The sequence below is a fragment of the Tachyglossus aculeatus genome, chromosome X1 (assembly GCF_015852505.1).
Source record: "Tachyglossus aculeatus isolate mTacAcu1 chromosome X1, mTacAcu1.pri, whole genome shotgun sequence".
NCBI lineage: Eukaryota > Metazoa > Chordata > Mammalia > Monotremata > Tachyglossidae > Tachyglossus > Tachyglossus aculeatus.
This window is the reverse complement of record NC_052101.1, coordinates 80,978,704-80,995,628: the sequence shown is the minus strand read 5'-3', so window position 1 is coordinate 80,995,628 and position 16,925 is coordinate 80,978,704. Positions and strand designations below refer to the sequence as shown.

General features: G+C 42.8%; 1 protein-coding gene across 2 annotated transcripts in view; it reads right to left on the bottom strand.

Moving 5' to 3' along the window:
- Positions 1–16,925, bottom strand: part of PHF2 (PHD finger protein 2) — a 202,311-nt gene that overhangs the window by 30,077 nt on the left and 155,309 nt on the right. Inside the window, exons 13-17 of one of the 2 annotated variants that reach the window (XM_038772093.1) lie at positions 16,537–16,656; positions 9,999–10,117; positions 5,592–5,770; positions 5,294–5,367; positions 3,826–3,983 (exon numbers count right to left, since the gene is read on the bottom strand). In XM_038772093.1, coding sequence (XP_038628021.1) covers positions 3,826–3,983; positions 5,294–5,367; positions 5,592–5,770; positions 9,999–10,117; positions 16,537–16,656 — 650 coding nt within the window. The remainder of the gene's footprint in view (positions 1–3,825; positions 3,984–5,293; positions 5,368–5,591; positions 5,771–9,998; positions 10,118–16,536; positions 16,657–16,925) is intronic. The other variant, XM_038772094.1, reaches the window with a different exon arrangement.

Sequence of the window (16,925 nt, the reverse complement as noted above, 5' to 3'; positions counted from 1 at the left end):
CTGCCCCCTGTTCTCTAGGAAAGCCAAGTTGTCTCAAAATCAGTCTATATATGAAAATTAGACTGGCATGATGATCACTTAAACCAAAGTCAGCTCTATTTTCATGGAACCATTTCCATAGCTCCCTTCATACAGCTTTCTTTTCAAACAGCTTCCTGACCTGCTTATACTGTTTTAGGTTCCCTGTTTCCTAATGAACGTACTAACTGGCCATCATCTAAACACCTCACTGTCCTCTATAGCTACACAGTAAGTTGACAGTAAGGAACAGAGGGTTGATGGAAGGCACTTGAGTAATATCTGGAACGATGGGAAGGCTGTGGTGGTTTGGACCAAGGTCAATCCTACCTAGAGAGGTGAGGAAGTGGAGGGCTCTTCCTGCCTAGCAGTAACCAACTGTTAATTTTTTCTGTTATACTATTTGTGTTGTTGGATTTAGCTTCTTGGTTTTTTTCACCATATATCTGCCCTCCTCTCCGGCCCCTTTAAACTGTGAATCAATCAAAGTAACTTGGCCTATGGGCCTGGGAGTCAGAGAACCTGAGTTCTAATCCCGGCTCTACCACTTGCCTGCTGTGTGACCTTGGGCAATTCATTTAACTTCTCTCTGGCCTCAGTTTAAATGGGGATTAAATCATACTCCCTATGTAGAATGTGAGCCCCCTGTGAGACAAGGACTGTGTCCAACTGAGTAACTTGAAGCTACCACAGCATTTAGCACAGAGCTTTGCACATAGTAAGCACTTAAATGCAATTAAAAAAAAACCCTTGTGGACAGGGACCATTTCTGAATCTGTGTCCATGTATTTTTCCCAGAATTCAGTTCAATGCTTTGTACACTGTGAGCACTTAATGCTGTAGATTGATGGAAGAGCAGTAGTTGTCCTTAGATTTGAAGATGACATTCCTAAAAATGAGACTGTATCCAGAGGTGTGAGTGTCTTAAGAGAGCATCTGCACACTGTGCCCATGAAAATACAGCAGTGTAGCCTTTCTGTCCCCTTACCGCTCAGGATGAACACTGCTCCAACACCAGTGGTGAAGAGGGAAACGAGGTGTCCTACAAAGATATGTCCTACCACCAACCAGATATGCACTTGAGACAGTTTGTGCTGAGCCACCTGCACTCTCTCGTCCGGTCCGTCTATGCCCAGCAGCACTCACTATAAGAGGGTTGGCAAGGAGAAGAAGCATGGTTTGTGGTCACAGAACAGAGATACTGGGATCTCATCAATGACAGGCACCCCTGTATCCTCACTTGTTTCAAAAGTAATCATTGAGTATGACATTCAGAGAAGCTTAGCAAGAGTTGGAGGAACTTTACCACTTTTTTGAGAAAACCAGGTGAAAATCCAAAAACGAAGAAATGGAAAAATACAACAAGAGCAGTAGCAACACAAGTGTACAGTTATTCTTCACCCAACCAGCCAGACCGGAGGCAGAAGACAGCAGGCATACAAGGGCAGGGTCTCCGCGGGTCTGGGTGGTTTCAGAGGGCAGCACGGCATTGCCAGGAAGTCAGTTTCTCTCTCTGGGCTGATCGGCAAGGCTGGATCCCCAGAGACCATCTCGCTGACTGCGAAACCACCCGCCACAGCCACCATTCCCGCACCCATCTCCTTGAGCTGGCCTTCCTCAGCACTGGGTGAGGGCTGTCCACTCCACATCTGGCCAGCCCATACAAGGCCATACATGGGCCACCACCCTTTATGGCCAATGACTGTTCTCATTGTCACTTGGCATCCTGATCACAAGAAAGAAACAATATGGATGCAGATTCTCACAGAAAGTGAAAGAGTGGGATTTTTAAAAAAGTGTTAAAAATCTTAAAAAAAGAACCTAGCGAACACTACACCACACGTGCAGGGGAACTTCACTTCCACAGAAATCCCCTTTTCTGGGTCTGGCCAGTGGAAGAACACACGAAAAGATAAATGGCTTACCCTGCTTACTGCCCTCCTTTTGCCTGGAACCAGTCTGTACATTATTCAATATACAAAGTCTTGGCATTTACAGGGGGTTCAGTAATGGAAGTTCCAGGGGGTAGATAGTGAAAGAGTGGTAAAGAAAAATCTGAGTTTAAATATGCAGAGTCTGTACACAGTTGAGTGTGCTCAGAACTTCACACTCTTCTCCAGGTTAGCCAGGAGGTATGGGACAGGGGAACCCCTCTTCCCCAGAAGCCTCCCACTTCTCTGAGCTAAGTCAGTGGAAGGACATGTCAGATCAGAGTATGCAATGAAAGCCGATCTTTCAAGGTTCCCCCAGGTTGCACCATGTCTAACTGACCTCCCCAGTGGAAGTATCAAGACAGATGCCATCCTTCATTCTGGCTGAACACGAAGGGTTTAGCTTTTGTGCATCTATACCTCCCAGAATAATGACTGCACGTTTATACCTGCTAAACTCTGAAGGCAGAAATCAAGGCTACCTGGCCTTGACTTTCCAGGGAGGTATAAAGCAACAGGGGCGAAGAACTGAAGAGGGTAGGTAATGATAATAATTATGGTATTTGTTAAGCGCTTACTATGTGTCAAAGCACTGTTCTAAGCGCTGGAAAGCAGGGACCAGAAAGGAAAGACTTTCTTCAATTTCTCATTCCCAGCTGCATTCCCATCCAGGGTATGCAACAAAGATGCAAAAGGAAAGGATGGGTGACACTTAAAAAGTTATCGTGGTCTGGAGTGTCATCTGTAGAACTGTTTCATTAGATTTTAAAGTACAATTTGTAATTGTTTACGCAATCAACAGATTTTGATGAATGGCTTCCTTGGAATACAAATGCAGCTTGCTTTGAAGTTCCGTTTCTTATGTTTCTGGCCATGCCACCTACAACTTAGAAGATCCCATTCAGTTTATACCATTTTTCATTACTATTTGAACTGCAGGATTTTGATTTTATCAGCACATTATGCTTTCTCCCTTTTTATGACTGAGTCAAATATTTACTGTGTATAATGTACAAGCAGCTTGAACTTGCTTAAGATCTATGAAATTAACATTCCCAAATGTCAGCCATTTTCAGGGTTAATGAGGTACCCCCAAAGCTTCAATAATCAGGAGGAGCAGAATGGAAAGAAGACAGGCCTGGGAGTCAGAGGGCCTGGGTTCTAATCTCAGCTCTACAAGATGCCTACTCTGTGACTTTGAGCAAATCACAACTTCTCTGGGCCTCACTTTCCTCATTTGTAAAATGGGGTTTCAATGCCTGCTCTCCCTCCTACTTAGACTGTGAGCCCCATGTGGGACAGGAATTGTGACCAACCTGACTAGCTTGTACCTCTCCTAGTGCTTAGAAGAGTGTTTGACACATTGTAAGAGTTTAACAGATATAATAATGATAAGAGTAATACAGGGAGTCTTGCCAAACTTGATTAGAGAAAAACCTGCTGTTGGGTACGGACCATCTCTATATGTTGCCGATTTGTACTTCCCAAGCGCTTAGTACAGTGTTGTGCACACAGTAAGTGCTCAATAAATACAACTGAATGAATGAATGAATGAAAAAAAAAACCAAAGCAGCTCTAGCTGACTAGTCTATCCAAATGAATCTGCTCTCCTATTGTTCTGTCATTGTCATATATACATCTTCACTATGCACACTGGGGATAGTCTGTACTTTGTAATTATTCTACCACGGCCACCTTTTACCAGCTGTTCTTCCCCAAGGCATACCATGTGAAAAATGCATTGTGCTGGCAGGTAAATCAACATCTAAATTACAAACGTAACTATTTAACTGCACACGCTATAGTAACTCTGGGTTTCCAGAACGTTCGATGAAGATGTGGGAGGATTGAGAATGTGTAAATTACCATGGCCTACCTGTTCGTGTTATACTCTAATCCGCCCACTTCTTTGCTCGCCTGTAAAAGATCGAGAATTCCCGCTGAACTCCCACTCTCCTTCTTTACTTTGGAATTGCGGCATGGCTTTGCCTCTGTGTCGATATGGAGAGAGTCCTCATCCGATGAGTCATCGCTCTATTAGAACAAGGGAAAGACCCAAAAACGACCCCAAAGCAAAAAAAAGCACTGTCAGTGAACTGCAAAATATGACTATTTTGTATAAAGGGAAATCTTGTTTTCTCTCTGGAAAATAATTGAGCCATGGAAAAACAGTTTTCAAACCCAACAATAGGCATGAAAGCTTTAACTTTGGTATCAGTATGGCTACTATGCAGTTTAATACTATTGTTGTTTAGTTGAGCTCCGAGTGAAAAATGACCCAAAAGAATAACAATGTTGCTAAAGGAATTTTCTCGCTGTTGTCGACAGCTCCCTATGTCTCCAAACCAGGACACAAACTTTCTTCCAAAAGCCATACTGCCTGACTGGAAAGGAGAATGCCAACAAGGTGGGGAATTGAATGTCCCGACTTTTCTCCATGCTCAAAGAAGCTTCCCTGAGTTTGTGTCCTGGTTTGGAAACATCGGTAGCTATCGCAGCTACTCAGAGAGAAAACTGGGTGGCTTCCCTTTCATTCAAGAGCAGCATTCCAAAGGGAGACAACGAAAAGGTGCTTCTCCTTAATCAGCTCCTAAGACTTGGGCAAAGGCTTCTCCCCCCCGCAAAACAAAAAAGCTATCCCTAGCACTGCTGGCTCAGAATTTGGATCAGTCTGGTTTCACAGTTTAACTAATGGGCGGACAAAGGGAAATAAAAGTCAATTAATGGGAACGTGACAATGATGCCAAAACTGGGAGAAACGTTAGGGCAGAGAAATGATATCATGAGACCTAGAAATCAAACTGCCACGTGGACAAATGCAAATGCATTTGGGGGAACAAACTGATCTAACAGGGGAGAGAAGAGAACTGTTTCAATGACCAATTATGCATGCGGATGCCTAGAGAGATAGTGGCCAGTGATAGTGCCATTTGAGATGCTGGCACAATGTTCCTAGTCAGTTTACTGTGTGAGGACAAAGGCTGGCTGAAGAGTGAGATGCAGCCAGGGCCGGGTTCTGTTGTGGGGCCTAAGAAGAGTAGATGGGTTCGTGTGAGAGGGTTGCTTCCAGTCTGGAGAATGCTAAGGAGGGGATGGGGATGGCTGAATGAAGTGCAGATGTGCAGTTTCCTGCCCACTGAGGCTGCACTACTACATATCAATGGCACAGAAAGACATTAACCCCACCCTGCACATTCTAAAACATCTTGGTAGCAGGACTGGCCCTGTCCAAACTGTGGGTCTCCACTTTGCATGGGGTCAGGGGTAACTGCACAACTTCCCTTCCTCCTTCCTTGGTCACAGTTTTTGAAAGGTGTATTCACATATGAGAATTCCTCGCCTACCTTGTATAACATTGATTCGACCTTTGGCTTCTTAACTGGAGTGTGCTGTAAAGTTTCTTTCTTATCTGACAGAACTAAAGATGAAAAAGAATCAAATCATTAGGTTTTCCATGGATAAAGCATAGATCTTTCACTGACTGAAGGCACGATAAGACTATAATGATACACGAACCCTGACTTTAACTCGATAAAATAGGATATAATTGCATATTGGTAAGAATATTTTGGATTAACGTTGACATTATTTTATCATATGATAGAACTGTTCAGATTATAAAAACAGAAAGAAGAGACATACAGGACAAATCTCTTTTTGTAGTATTTTTCTTCCTTCTAATTGGAAATTCATCGATTTTCAGTTCTCCATCATCTGAGACATATTCATATTCATCCCGTACTGGCTTTGTTTTGTCTTCTTTGAAATTTTGTAAGGAACCAAACAGTCCAGGACTCATGTGGGTTTTCATTCCCTTGGAACTGTTCCAACAAAGGATAAACAATAATCAAATACTGTAATGTTTTCAAACAACAAATAATTTCATGGTCTACAACAGGAACCTATGCTGCACATGGCAACACAGTGCCTCCTCCTCTTCACTCTCCCACCATCACCCTATGAAGAATTCACTTAGGTTTAAACACACACAAGAACGTTAGCGATTACGGTGTAGACTTCCTGGAAAAAAGAAATATACAGGAAATACTCTCAGAGTTTCTACAGCACCACTTAGAAGCAAGAGGAGGTCAACTAGTAATTCTGTTGACCACCCTGCTGTTTTTCTGAGTTCTCCTGTCCTTCCATTACTCATTGACACTTGTTTAGTGAGTCAGATAATTTTTTAGATGGTACAATTGCAAGGAAGAAATTGAGAATGATTTTTCTTTCTTTCAACTACTCAAACTACTCTGATTAAACTGGGGTGAAAATGAGCACAGAGGTTGGAATCCGACAGTGTGCCTACTACCAGGTCACACGCTGTAGGAGCTCAATAAATGATTGGCAATGGTAATCATGACAATGGTACTAGATGTCTAGATTTCTAGACATTTTATTGGCATGATTTGGTTTGTGTTGGGCATGAGTTTGCTTTGCAGAGCCTGTAGGTCTGCCTAACTATAAGGGTGAATGGTAATAGAATTTTTCTGAAAAACAAACATGCCAATAAAATGTCTAGAAAATAGAAAGCAGGTTTTACCATCCAATACTGTAGCGATCATCACCAAGCACTTATTGAATGCCTAGTAGTAGTAGTAATGAGTGCCTACAGAGTGTGATAATAATAATAATAATGATGGCATTTGTTAAGCACTTACTATGTGCAAAGCACTGTTCTAAGCGCTGGGGAGGATATCAGGTGATCAGGTTGTCCCACGAAGGGCTCACAGTCTTAATCCCTATTTTACAGATGAGGTAACTGAGGCCCAGAGAAGTTAAGTGACTTGCCCAAAGTCACACAGCTGACAAGTGGCGGAGCAGGATTCAAACCCATGACCTCTGACTCCCAAGCCCGTGCTTTTTCCACTGAGCCACGCTGCTTCTCATATACACTATGCACCATGATAAAGCACATGAGAGAGTATAATAATAATAATAATAATATTTATAAAGTGCTTACTATGTGCCAAGCACTGTTCTAAGCACTGGGGAGGTTACAAGGTGAACAGGTTGTCCCATGGGGGGCTCACCCGCCCCCTCCCCCTCCCCACACCCCACGCACGCCCCCCCTGCGCACCGCCACCTTTGCCCTAGTTTGCGGGGCGGGAGGCGGGGCAGGCGTGGGCTCCGTCTGTCCGTCCGTCCTTCGGTTGGTCCGTCCGAGCCGCTCACAGGTGACAGACACATTTTCAATCTGCAATGACCCTATACAGTGTACCGCTTGCTCATAATCTGTTTAGATAGGCAGAAAATGATGAAATATTCACCATCAGTATTAACTGAACCTATTGTTTGCAGAGCACTATACTAGGACTTTAGTAGAAGTAGAGGAAAACTGACTCAACTGGTAAAACAAGTAAACTAAAAAAGGAATTCAATACATAAATAAGTATAAATTATATATTATAAATTATTTATATTAATGTCTGTCCCCCCTCTAGACTGTAAACTCATGGTGGGCAGGGAATGTGTTTATTGTTATACTGTACTCTCCCATGTAATACTGTACTCTCTCAAGTGCTTAGTTCAGTGCTTTGCACACAGTAAGCCCTTAATAAATATGACAGAACAAATGAATGAGGATGTGTGCACTAACAATAATATTAATAATAACAGTAATAATAACTGTGGCATTTGTTAAGTGCTTACTCTGTGCCAGGCACTGAATTAAGCACTGGGGTAGATACAAGCAAATCGGTTGGACCTGTATAGTCCCTGTCCCACATGGGGCTCACACTCTTAATCCCTATTTTACAGTTGTGCTAAGTGAAGCACAGAGAAGTTAAGTGACTTGCCCAAGGTCACATAGTAGACACAGAAGAGCCAGCACTAGAACCCAGGTCCTTCTGACTCCCAGGCCTGCGCTTTATTAACTAGACCACGCTCCTTCTCAACAAATACCACTGATGATAATGAAATGGAAAAAATAAACTGACTTACACAGAAGTGTTTCTAATGGGATGACCTGATTAGGGAAGTGGGGATAAATCAGTAGGTGTCAGGATGGCCAAGTAGTCTAAGGTGCCAGACTCAAGTTGTTATTCCCTTTATCGAGAAGCAGCATGGCACAGTGGCTTCAGCACGGGCCTGGGAATCAGAAGTTCATGGGTTCTAACCCCGGCTCCGCCACTTGCCTGCTGTGTGACTTTGGGAAAGTGACTTCACTTCTCTGTACCTCAGTTCTCTCATCTGTCAAATGGGGATTGAGACTGTGAGCCCCATGTGGGACAGAAACGCTCTGGGCATGTTACTCCCCTCCTCAAAAATCTCCGGTGGCTACCAATCAATCTGCGCATCAGGCAGAAACTCCTCACCCTGGGCTTCAAGGCTCTCCATCACCTCACCCCCTCCTACCTCACCTCCGTTCTCTCCTTCTACAGCCCACCCCGCACCCTCCGCTCCTCTGCTGCTAATCTCCTCACTGTACCTCGTTCTCGCCTGTCCCGCCATCGACCCCCGGCCCACGTCATCCCCCGGGCCTGGAATGCCCTCCCTCTGCCCAACCGCCAAGCTAGCTATCTTCCTCCCTTCAAGGCCCTACTGAGAGCTCACCTCCTCCAGGAGGCCTTCCCAGACTGAGCCCCTTCCTTCCTCTCCCCCTCATCCCCCTCTCCATCCCCCTGCCTTACCTCCTTCCCTTCCCCACAGCACCTGTATATATGTATATATGTTTGTACATATTTATTACTCTATTTATTTATTTATTTATTTTACCTGTACATATCTATTCTATTTATTTTATTTTGTTAGTTTGTTTGGTTTTGTTCTCTGTCTCCCCCTTTTACACTGTAAGCCCACTGTTGGGTAGGGACTGTCTCTATATGTTGCCAACTTGTACTTCCCAAGCACTTAGTACAGTGCTCTGCACACAGTAAGCACTCAATAAATATGATTGATTGATTGATTGACAGGGACTGTGTCCAACCCGATTTGTTTGTATCCACCCCATCGCTTAATACAGTGCCTGGCACTTAGTAAGCACTTAACAAATACCATAATCATTATTATCATTATTAAATCAGGGAATGCCTTCTGGAAGAGGTAGCTTTTTGAGATGGGAGGGATATAGTTTACAGGAATTGAGGGGGAAGGGAGTTCTTTACAGGGAGAGGGATGTGTGCAATGGGACAGTAACGAAAAACAGTTAAGAGTCAAGTACAGCTAAGAGATTAGCTTGGGGAAAATGAAGAGCATGAAGGGGGAAAACAGTGTCATTTTTAAAGTAATAAAGAATACATATGAATTAAGTATGTTGCTTATGTCTAAGCATGAGTACATGGGTATTTGAATATTTACTCCATATATATGTAAACAAATCTATATGGACATACTAGAGCCATATACAAATCATGTCACTGAAATAAGCTGCATTTTTAATAACTCCACTAAAATACAAGGTGCCACACTACAAGCCACATTAGGAGACTACCAAATAATTAGATGGACTGTTATGTCAATCCTGGCGTGTTAAAAGCATGATTTTCTAACTTAATTGCTTCACTTTTTGCAGAAAAAAAAAAAGAACCAAGCAAACAAACTCACCACAGTGTTAGAATAATAGGCAGGAAACAGCCATAGTAAGTCACAAAGCTATTGTAAACAAATGCATACAAACATTGATTTTTAAAAAATCAATAAACATTTACCTTTTTTCACTTGCATAAACTTAAAAATGCAAATTTCACTTCAGAGTATTAAAGAAAATGATTTTTGGCCAGGATATGAATTTTGCCTTAAAGCAAATTTTATAAACTTTTGGCACTGCAAGTTTGCAACCAACACAATCCCCACTCTAAAACAAATGCAAAGACTGTACATAAACTGTACATGCCAAAAATCACAACTACCACAGTGTCATAAATCCATAAAATGACCTATCTTATTCAATCAACAACATGATTTTCATGCACTTGTGAAGCACTTTAAATATGAGCAAAGTTTAAGTTTTTAATAGCTGGACTGAAGTTTTAATCATCCTTTCTGAGATAGTACAGTGAAGATAGATGTTTAGGTTCATTAATATTCAGGTAACTAACACATTTTACATACCCTAGCAGTTTTTTGTTGGTGAAGGAAAAGGTAAATTTATTGTCCTTATTTGCTGTTACATAATTTTTTTCCAACTTCTGTTCTTCTTCCATTTTTAATAATGAATCGGGTTTGCTGTTCTGAAAAGCACAGAAACAGAAACATGACAAAGCAGCCCAAATCAAAGCCATTTTCAGATTAATGTACAAACTGACAGATTTAATGTCATTTATAGGGTGGGGAAGAGATTGCAGAACCACCAGATGAAGCACTTGCATCCCCCTCACACCCCACCTTTTCCAGCTCCGAAATGTGTGGCAATCAAAATGAACAGTTCACTTGCTTGAAAACTTCATGAATAAAGCTTCAAACACCACAATGGCAGTTTTCACATGGGCAAGCTGAGACCACCCAAAAAGGGTTCGGGGGCACTTGGGAAAAATCCCATCAACTGAACAAGCATAAAACCAATTATTGGGATCTAGGTGTATGGCAAAGCAGAAATGTGAGAATATTAACAACTTGCCCTAACACAAAGGGACGGGCTATCAACTGCGCCTTCCCTCTCCATCTACCTGTGACCCCTAAGCACCCCCATCCCTTACTCGGGTTCCTTCGTACACTGCCCAGTACCAGGCTAGTTCAACATTCACTGATGGATCCAACTTTCAGGTGGCTCATTCATTCATTCTTCAATAGTTTCACCAAGTGCCTGTCAGGATCGATCAATCAATAGCATCTGTTGAGCACCAACTGTGTGCAGAGCACCAGACTTTTTGCTTGGCTCGCAAGGGACTCACAGTCTAAGACTGAGGTTTGGAGAAGTTGGTGATGGACTCAAAGGGAAAGACTGCAATAATAAAAACATGAATACAACCTAAAAAGCCCAGGACAGCGATGAATACAAAAAGAGTGACAGAACATTGTGACTAAGAAGGAGAGTTTCAGGCTTCTCATTGCTCAGAGTCCAACAAGTCCTAACAGTCTTAAAGTTGGGAATGCACACTGCTTCTGCAATCATACCCTGCTTGGCTGGAGAAGGACTCAAGTAGGAGGTCCTGGGCCTCATTTCTCCCAGGCAGCAGGTGACTGGGGCCTAAATGCCACCACTGCCGCTGCATCTTCACCCTGCCCAGCTGGAGACTGGTCAGCAAGAAACTCGCTTGCATGCACTCACAAATCTTCAACCAAAACAATGAAATATAAGGCTCTTATAACCAGGGCTATTACTGTAGGACTTAGAGGCAATGTTCCAACTTGGTCACTGGGGCTTTACCAGAAAAACTGTTGCTGCAGTTATGTCGTAGGCTTAATCATTTTCTCAGGGATGAAAGGGCAGGTGGCCAAAACACTGAAGGCCCAAATTTGGTAAAATAACTACTCAGTTCTGTTAGAGGCCAAACTGCTCCTTGGGGAAAAGTGCAGGACTAAATGCCTGCAAACTAATTCCTCAGGCCCAAGAAACAGAGCTGGACACAGTCGAATAAGGATATGAAAAAAGTTAGAGAAGCAGGAAATCCAAAAAGAATATTGTTAGAGCTCACTGAATTATGTTAAGTTTTAACACAGAAGGATAATGAAGATGGGTAACAAACTTTTATGGCCAAATGAAATGAAAGGAAGAAGAATGAGGGAACTCCTTGTGGGTAGGGATCGTGTCTACCAACCCTATTGTATTGTACTCTCCCAAGCGCTTACTAGAGTGCTTTGCTCACAATAAGCGCTCAAATATGATTGACTGAATGAATGAATGAGCTTACAGTCTAGGGGGGAGACAAACATTAATATAAATAAATGAATAACAGGACATTTAGATCCCTGCTGAAGGGCTGAGGAAGGGATGAAAAAAGGAACTAATCCAAATGTACGGGTGATGCAGATGGGAGTGGAAGAGGAAGAAATGAGGGCTTAGTTGGGGAAGGCCTCATGAAGGACATGAGCCTTCAACAAAGCTTTGAAGCTGGGGAGAGTGATTGTCAGGTATGTAGTAGCAACATGGAGTAGTGGACAGAACATGGGCCTGGGAGTCAGAAGTCATGGGTTCTAATCCCAGCTCTGCCAGTTGTCTGCTGTGTGACTTTAGGCAAGTCACTTCACTTCTCTGTGCTTCAGTTACCTCATCTGTAAAATGGGGATTGAGACTGACAGCCCTGACAAGGACTGTGTCCAACTTGATTTGCTTATATCCACCCCAGTGCTTGCTAAAGTGCCTGGCACATAGTAAGCACTTAAATACCATCATTATCATCATCAAGAGGGAGAGCGTTTCAGGACAGAGGTAGAATGTGAGCGAGAGGTTGGCGGCAAGATTGACGAAATAGAGGTACAGCGAGTGAATTCGCATTAAAGGATCAAAGTGTGCAGGCTGGGTTGCAGTGGGAGAGCAGCGAGGTGCGGTAGGAGGAGGCAAGGTGCTTGAGTGCTTTAAAGCCGATGGTAAAGAGTTTAAGTTCGATTCAGAGGTGGACGGGAAACCACTGGAGGTTCTTGAAGAGGGGGGAATCCTGGACTGAATGTTTTTGTAGAAAAATGATCTGGGCGTAGAGTGAAGTATGGAGTGGAGAGACACAGGAGGCAGGGAGGTCAGCAAGAAGGCTGCTGCGGTAATCAAGGTAGGATAGGATAAGTGCTTAGACAAACATGGTAGAAATCTGCAAGGAGAGGAAAGTGCAGATTTTAGTGATGTTGTGAAGGCTGAACCAACAGGATTTAGTAATAGATTGAATATGTGGGTTGAATGAGAGAGATGAGTTGAGGATAACGCCAAAGTTAGGGGCTTGTGAGACAGGAAGGATGGTGGTGCTGTCTACAGTGGCGGGAAAGTCACATGGAAGACAGGATTTGCATGGGAAGATGAGGAGTTTTGGACATGTTAGGTTTGAGGTGTCAGCAGGACAACCAAGTAGAGAGGACTTGAAGACAGGAGGAAATGAGAGACTTCAGAGAAGCAGAGAGATCTGGGCAGAAGATGTAGATTTGGGAATCATCTGCATAGATATCAAAGTTGGAGCCATGGAAGCAAATGAGTTCTCCAAGTGAGTGAGTGTAGATTGAGAATAGAAGGGAACCCAGAACTAAACCTTGAGGGACTCCCACAGTTATGGGGTGGGAGGCAGAGGAGGAGCCCACGAAAGAGACAGAGTGAGCGGCCAGAGAGATAGGAGGAGAACCAGGAGAGGACAGAGTCAGTTAAGCCAAAATATGCCCTGGGAGCTAGTTCAAGTCTAGAAATATTCCCCAAACCCATCTCACACTCAGCAGTATCTCAATAACCAGAAGGAGGGATGGATCTGTGCTAGGGTGGGAAGGTCATATTTTCATTTTACATCAGAAGTCTTACTTATCCACAGACTGATTTAACCTATTTCATCTCTTAGCACTTTGTATTGCTCATAGTTGGCTCTGGATACTGTTTTTATTCAAGCTTTGAAAAGCTGAATTGCCTGGATTTCAATTGGCTGCAAAATTAGATATCTTCAATCAATAGTCAAAGACGGTATGTACAATGAGAGGGAATTCATGACATTTGAGGAATTGTCTCTGAGTCAGTTAAATGTACTGGCTTTTTATTTTCCAGTTAGTCCCTCAGTCTCTGTGGGAAATAGATCTGACAAATGAAAACTTGAGTATCATCTCCTAGAACCAGCCAATTCAATGACAACAAAACTGACCCCAAGCAATTTTCATGCAACTTAAAATAATAGCATGAAAGTAAGAAATGGAGAATTTATTCTGAATATCATAAAAAGCATTCTCTTTCAGTAAGATCTACAATAGGCTCTTCCAATACCTCTCTGGGAAATGACAGATGGGCTCATCCCTGGGAACATTTTAAAATGGGATGAAAACAGATAAAACTACAGTACTTCTTAAAGTGCTTAGTGACCATGAGTCAAGCACTGTGAAAAGCTGGAGGAGACCCAAGAGAATCAGATCAGATTCAGTGCACATCCTACACAGGGCTCACAATCTAAGATGTAGAGAGAGCAGGAATCGCTGCCCCATTTTACAGATGAAGAGACTTAGGCAGAGAGAGGTTAAGTGACTTGTTCAAGATCACACAGAGGTCAGGGGCAGAGCTGGATTAGAACTGGGTCTCCCAACTCCTGACTTTCAATCAATCAGTCAGTTGGTAGTAGGTGACTACTTACTATGTGCACAACACTTTGCTAAACACTTGGGAGAGTACAATATAACAGAGTCGGCAGACACGCTCCCTGCCCACAAGGAGATTACAGTCTAGAGGGGGCACAGACATTAAAATAAATTACAGAATGTACCTAACTGCCTTGGAGTTGAGGGTAGAGTGAGTATCAAGTGGTTAAAAGGGTATAAATCCAAGTGCAAGAGTGACACAGAAGTTGCCTCCCATTCTAGGAGGATGTGAAGTCTTGAACGTCTGAGAATTCTGAATGGCACCATTAGCATTTTTGACAGCAATGAATTTCTCAATAGGCTCTAAAAGTCCTGGTCCACAGGAGGTGACAATTTTTCAGAAAAAAAGAATAAACTTTCACAGTCCTAATACAAGGGATCTGTGCATCATTTTTTCAATCAATCAATGGTATTAATATTGCATGCGTACTGTGTGCAGAACACTGAAGTATTGAGAAAGTACAATATAATAGAGTTGGCAGACACAATCCCTGCCCACAAGGGCTTACAGCCTAGTTGGGGGGGGGGGGGGGTGGTAATCCACACTGAACTATATTACAAATAGGGGAAATAGTAGAGAAAAAACACATGTACATAAATGCTTTTGTCTGAGTTGAGAACCAAAGTGCTTAATACATGGGTGATACAGAGGAGAGGGCAGATAAGGGAAATGAGGGCTTAGTCAGGGAAGGCCTCAGAGGAGATGTGCTTTTAGGGGGGCTTAAGATGTAGGGAGAGTGGTGGTCTGTAGGATATGAAGTGGGATATGGTTCCAGGCCAGGGGGACGATGCTGGCAGCAGACTAGACAAGATCAAGATACAGACAGTATGATGGTGTTAGAGAACTGGAGTATGTGGACTGCATTGTAGGGGGAGATCAGCGAAGTAAGGAAAAAAGAAGAGAGCTGATTGAGTGCCTTTAAGCCAAAGGACTCTGCTTGATGGGGAGGTGGACGGGCAACCACCGCAGGCTTTTGAGGTGTTGGGGAGATACAGATGGAATGTTTTTTTCAGAAAAATGATCCGGGAAGCAGAATGAAATAAGGACTGGATACGGAAGAGACAGGAGGCAGAGAAATCAGCATGGAGGCTGATGAAGTAAGCAAAGTGGGATATATTAAGTGCTTGGATCATTGTGGTAGCAGTTTGCAATGGAGAGGAAAGGGAGGATTCTAGAGACATTGGAAAGATAAAATTGAAAGGACTTCGTGACAGACCAAATGTGCCAAATGTGAGCGAGATGAGTAAGGGATAATGTCCAGGTCACAGGTTTGTAAGACAGGGAGGAGGGATGGTTCTGTCTACAATGATGGGAAAGTCATGGGGAGAACAGAGTTTGTGTGAGAAAATGAGGAGTCGTGTTTTGGACATGTTCATTTTGAGGTGTTGGTGGGACAGCCACGTAGAGATGTGCTGAAGGCAGGAGGAAATACTGCAGATGAGGGCAGTCAGGGATGGAGATGTAGATCTGGGAATCATCCACATAGAGATGGTAGTTGAAGTCATGGGAGTGAATAAGTTTTCCAAATGAGTGGGTGTAGATGGAGAATAGAAAGAGGACCCAGAACTGAGCCTTGAGAGGCCCCAAAATAATAAGATCCTTTCAACAACTGCAGCAGTTTAAAAGAGAAGATCACCTCAAGAACACTGAAGACAAGTGTGTGAAAATATTGGTGTCTGGCTGTTTTTATTTTAAGCTAAGGGGTGGAACTAAACTTGGTCCTTATGGTGATGCAATTACACACCTGTCCCTGATTACTGGCATAGGTAGATGCTATTGAAGCAGGTTTCTCTATTAATCCTCATAAGCTCCTTGTGGGCAGGTACTTCCCAAAGTGCTTAGTACAGTGTGCTACTCCAGATGCATGCTCGGTAAATGCTACTACTATTCATTCAATCGTAATTATTGAGCATTTACTGTGTGCAGAGCACTGTACTAAGCGCGTACAAAATAATACTAATACTACTATTACTCCTAGGTGTCACGGCTTCTATGGCAGTGGGTAACATGACAGAACATGCACTGAAATTCTTTCCTCATGTCTTACTAATGGGATGCCTGCTGCATTGGAGAGCTTTAGAAAGGCAGATTGGCCCACACTAAAGACCTAAAAACAATCAGTCAGGAGAGTTGATTGCCAAGTCAATGAATTCTAGTCTCTCTATACCCTTGGAGTTTGCATCTAATACACAAGGATAGTATATAGTTCAAGTAGCACTTTTTCTGGAGAATACAATACTTTCTTTCAATTATGCTTTGGTTCAGTCACTTTTCCTAACTTGAGAGAGGAACACATTGAAAAGACAATTCATTTTTACAGACAGTAACAGCCTAAAATTATGGATCAGAACATACTACTCAAATGTTCTAGTTTTCTTTTGACAAAGTACAAGCTAACTTTACCTTGTATTTCCACTTGGCTTCTGTTTTGCTCTTGTTCTGCTCTCGAATTTCAAATCTCTCCACTTCACTCTGTTTATTAACAACTTCCTTACTAGGAACACTTAAAACATTCTTTGCAGTCTGTAAAGAAAGAGAGAGAGAGGGGGAAAAGGGAGAGAGGGAGAGAGAGGGAGAGAGAGAGAGAGGGAAAGATCACACAATCTTAAACAGGAAAGGAAGGATGTAGTGTTTTCTCATGTCATTTTTCCTCCATAATATCTCACATACCTAACAATACTATTAATAGTATTTAAGTGCTTTCTACATGCCAGGCAGTGTCTAACCACTTGAATAGATATAAGAAAATTAGGTTGGACACAATCCCTGTGACAGTCTAAGTAGGAAGGAAA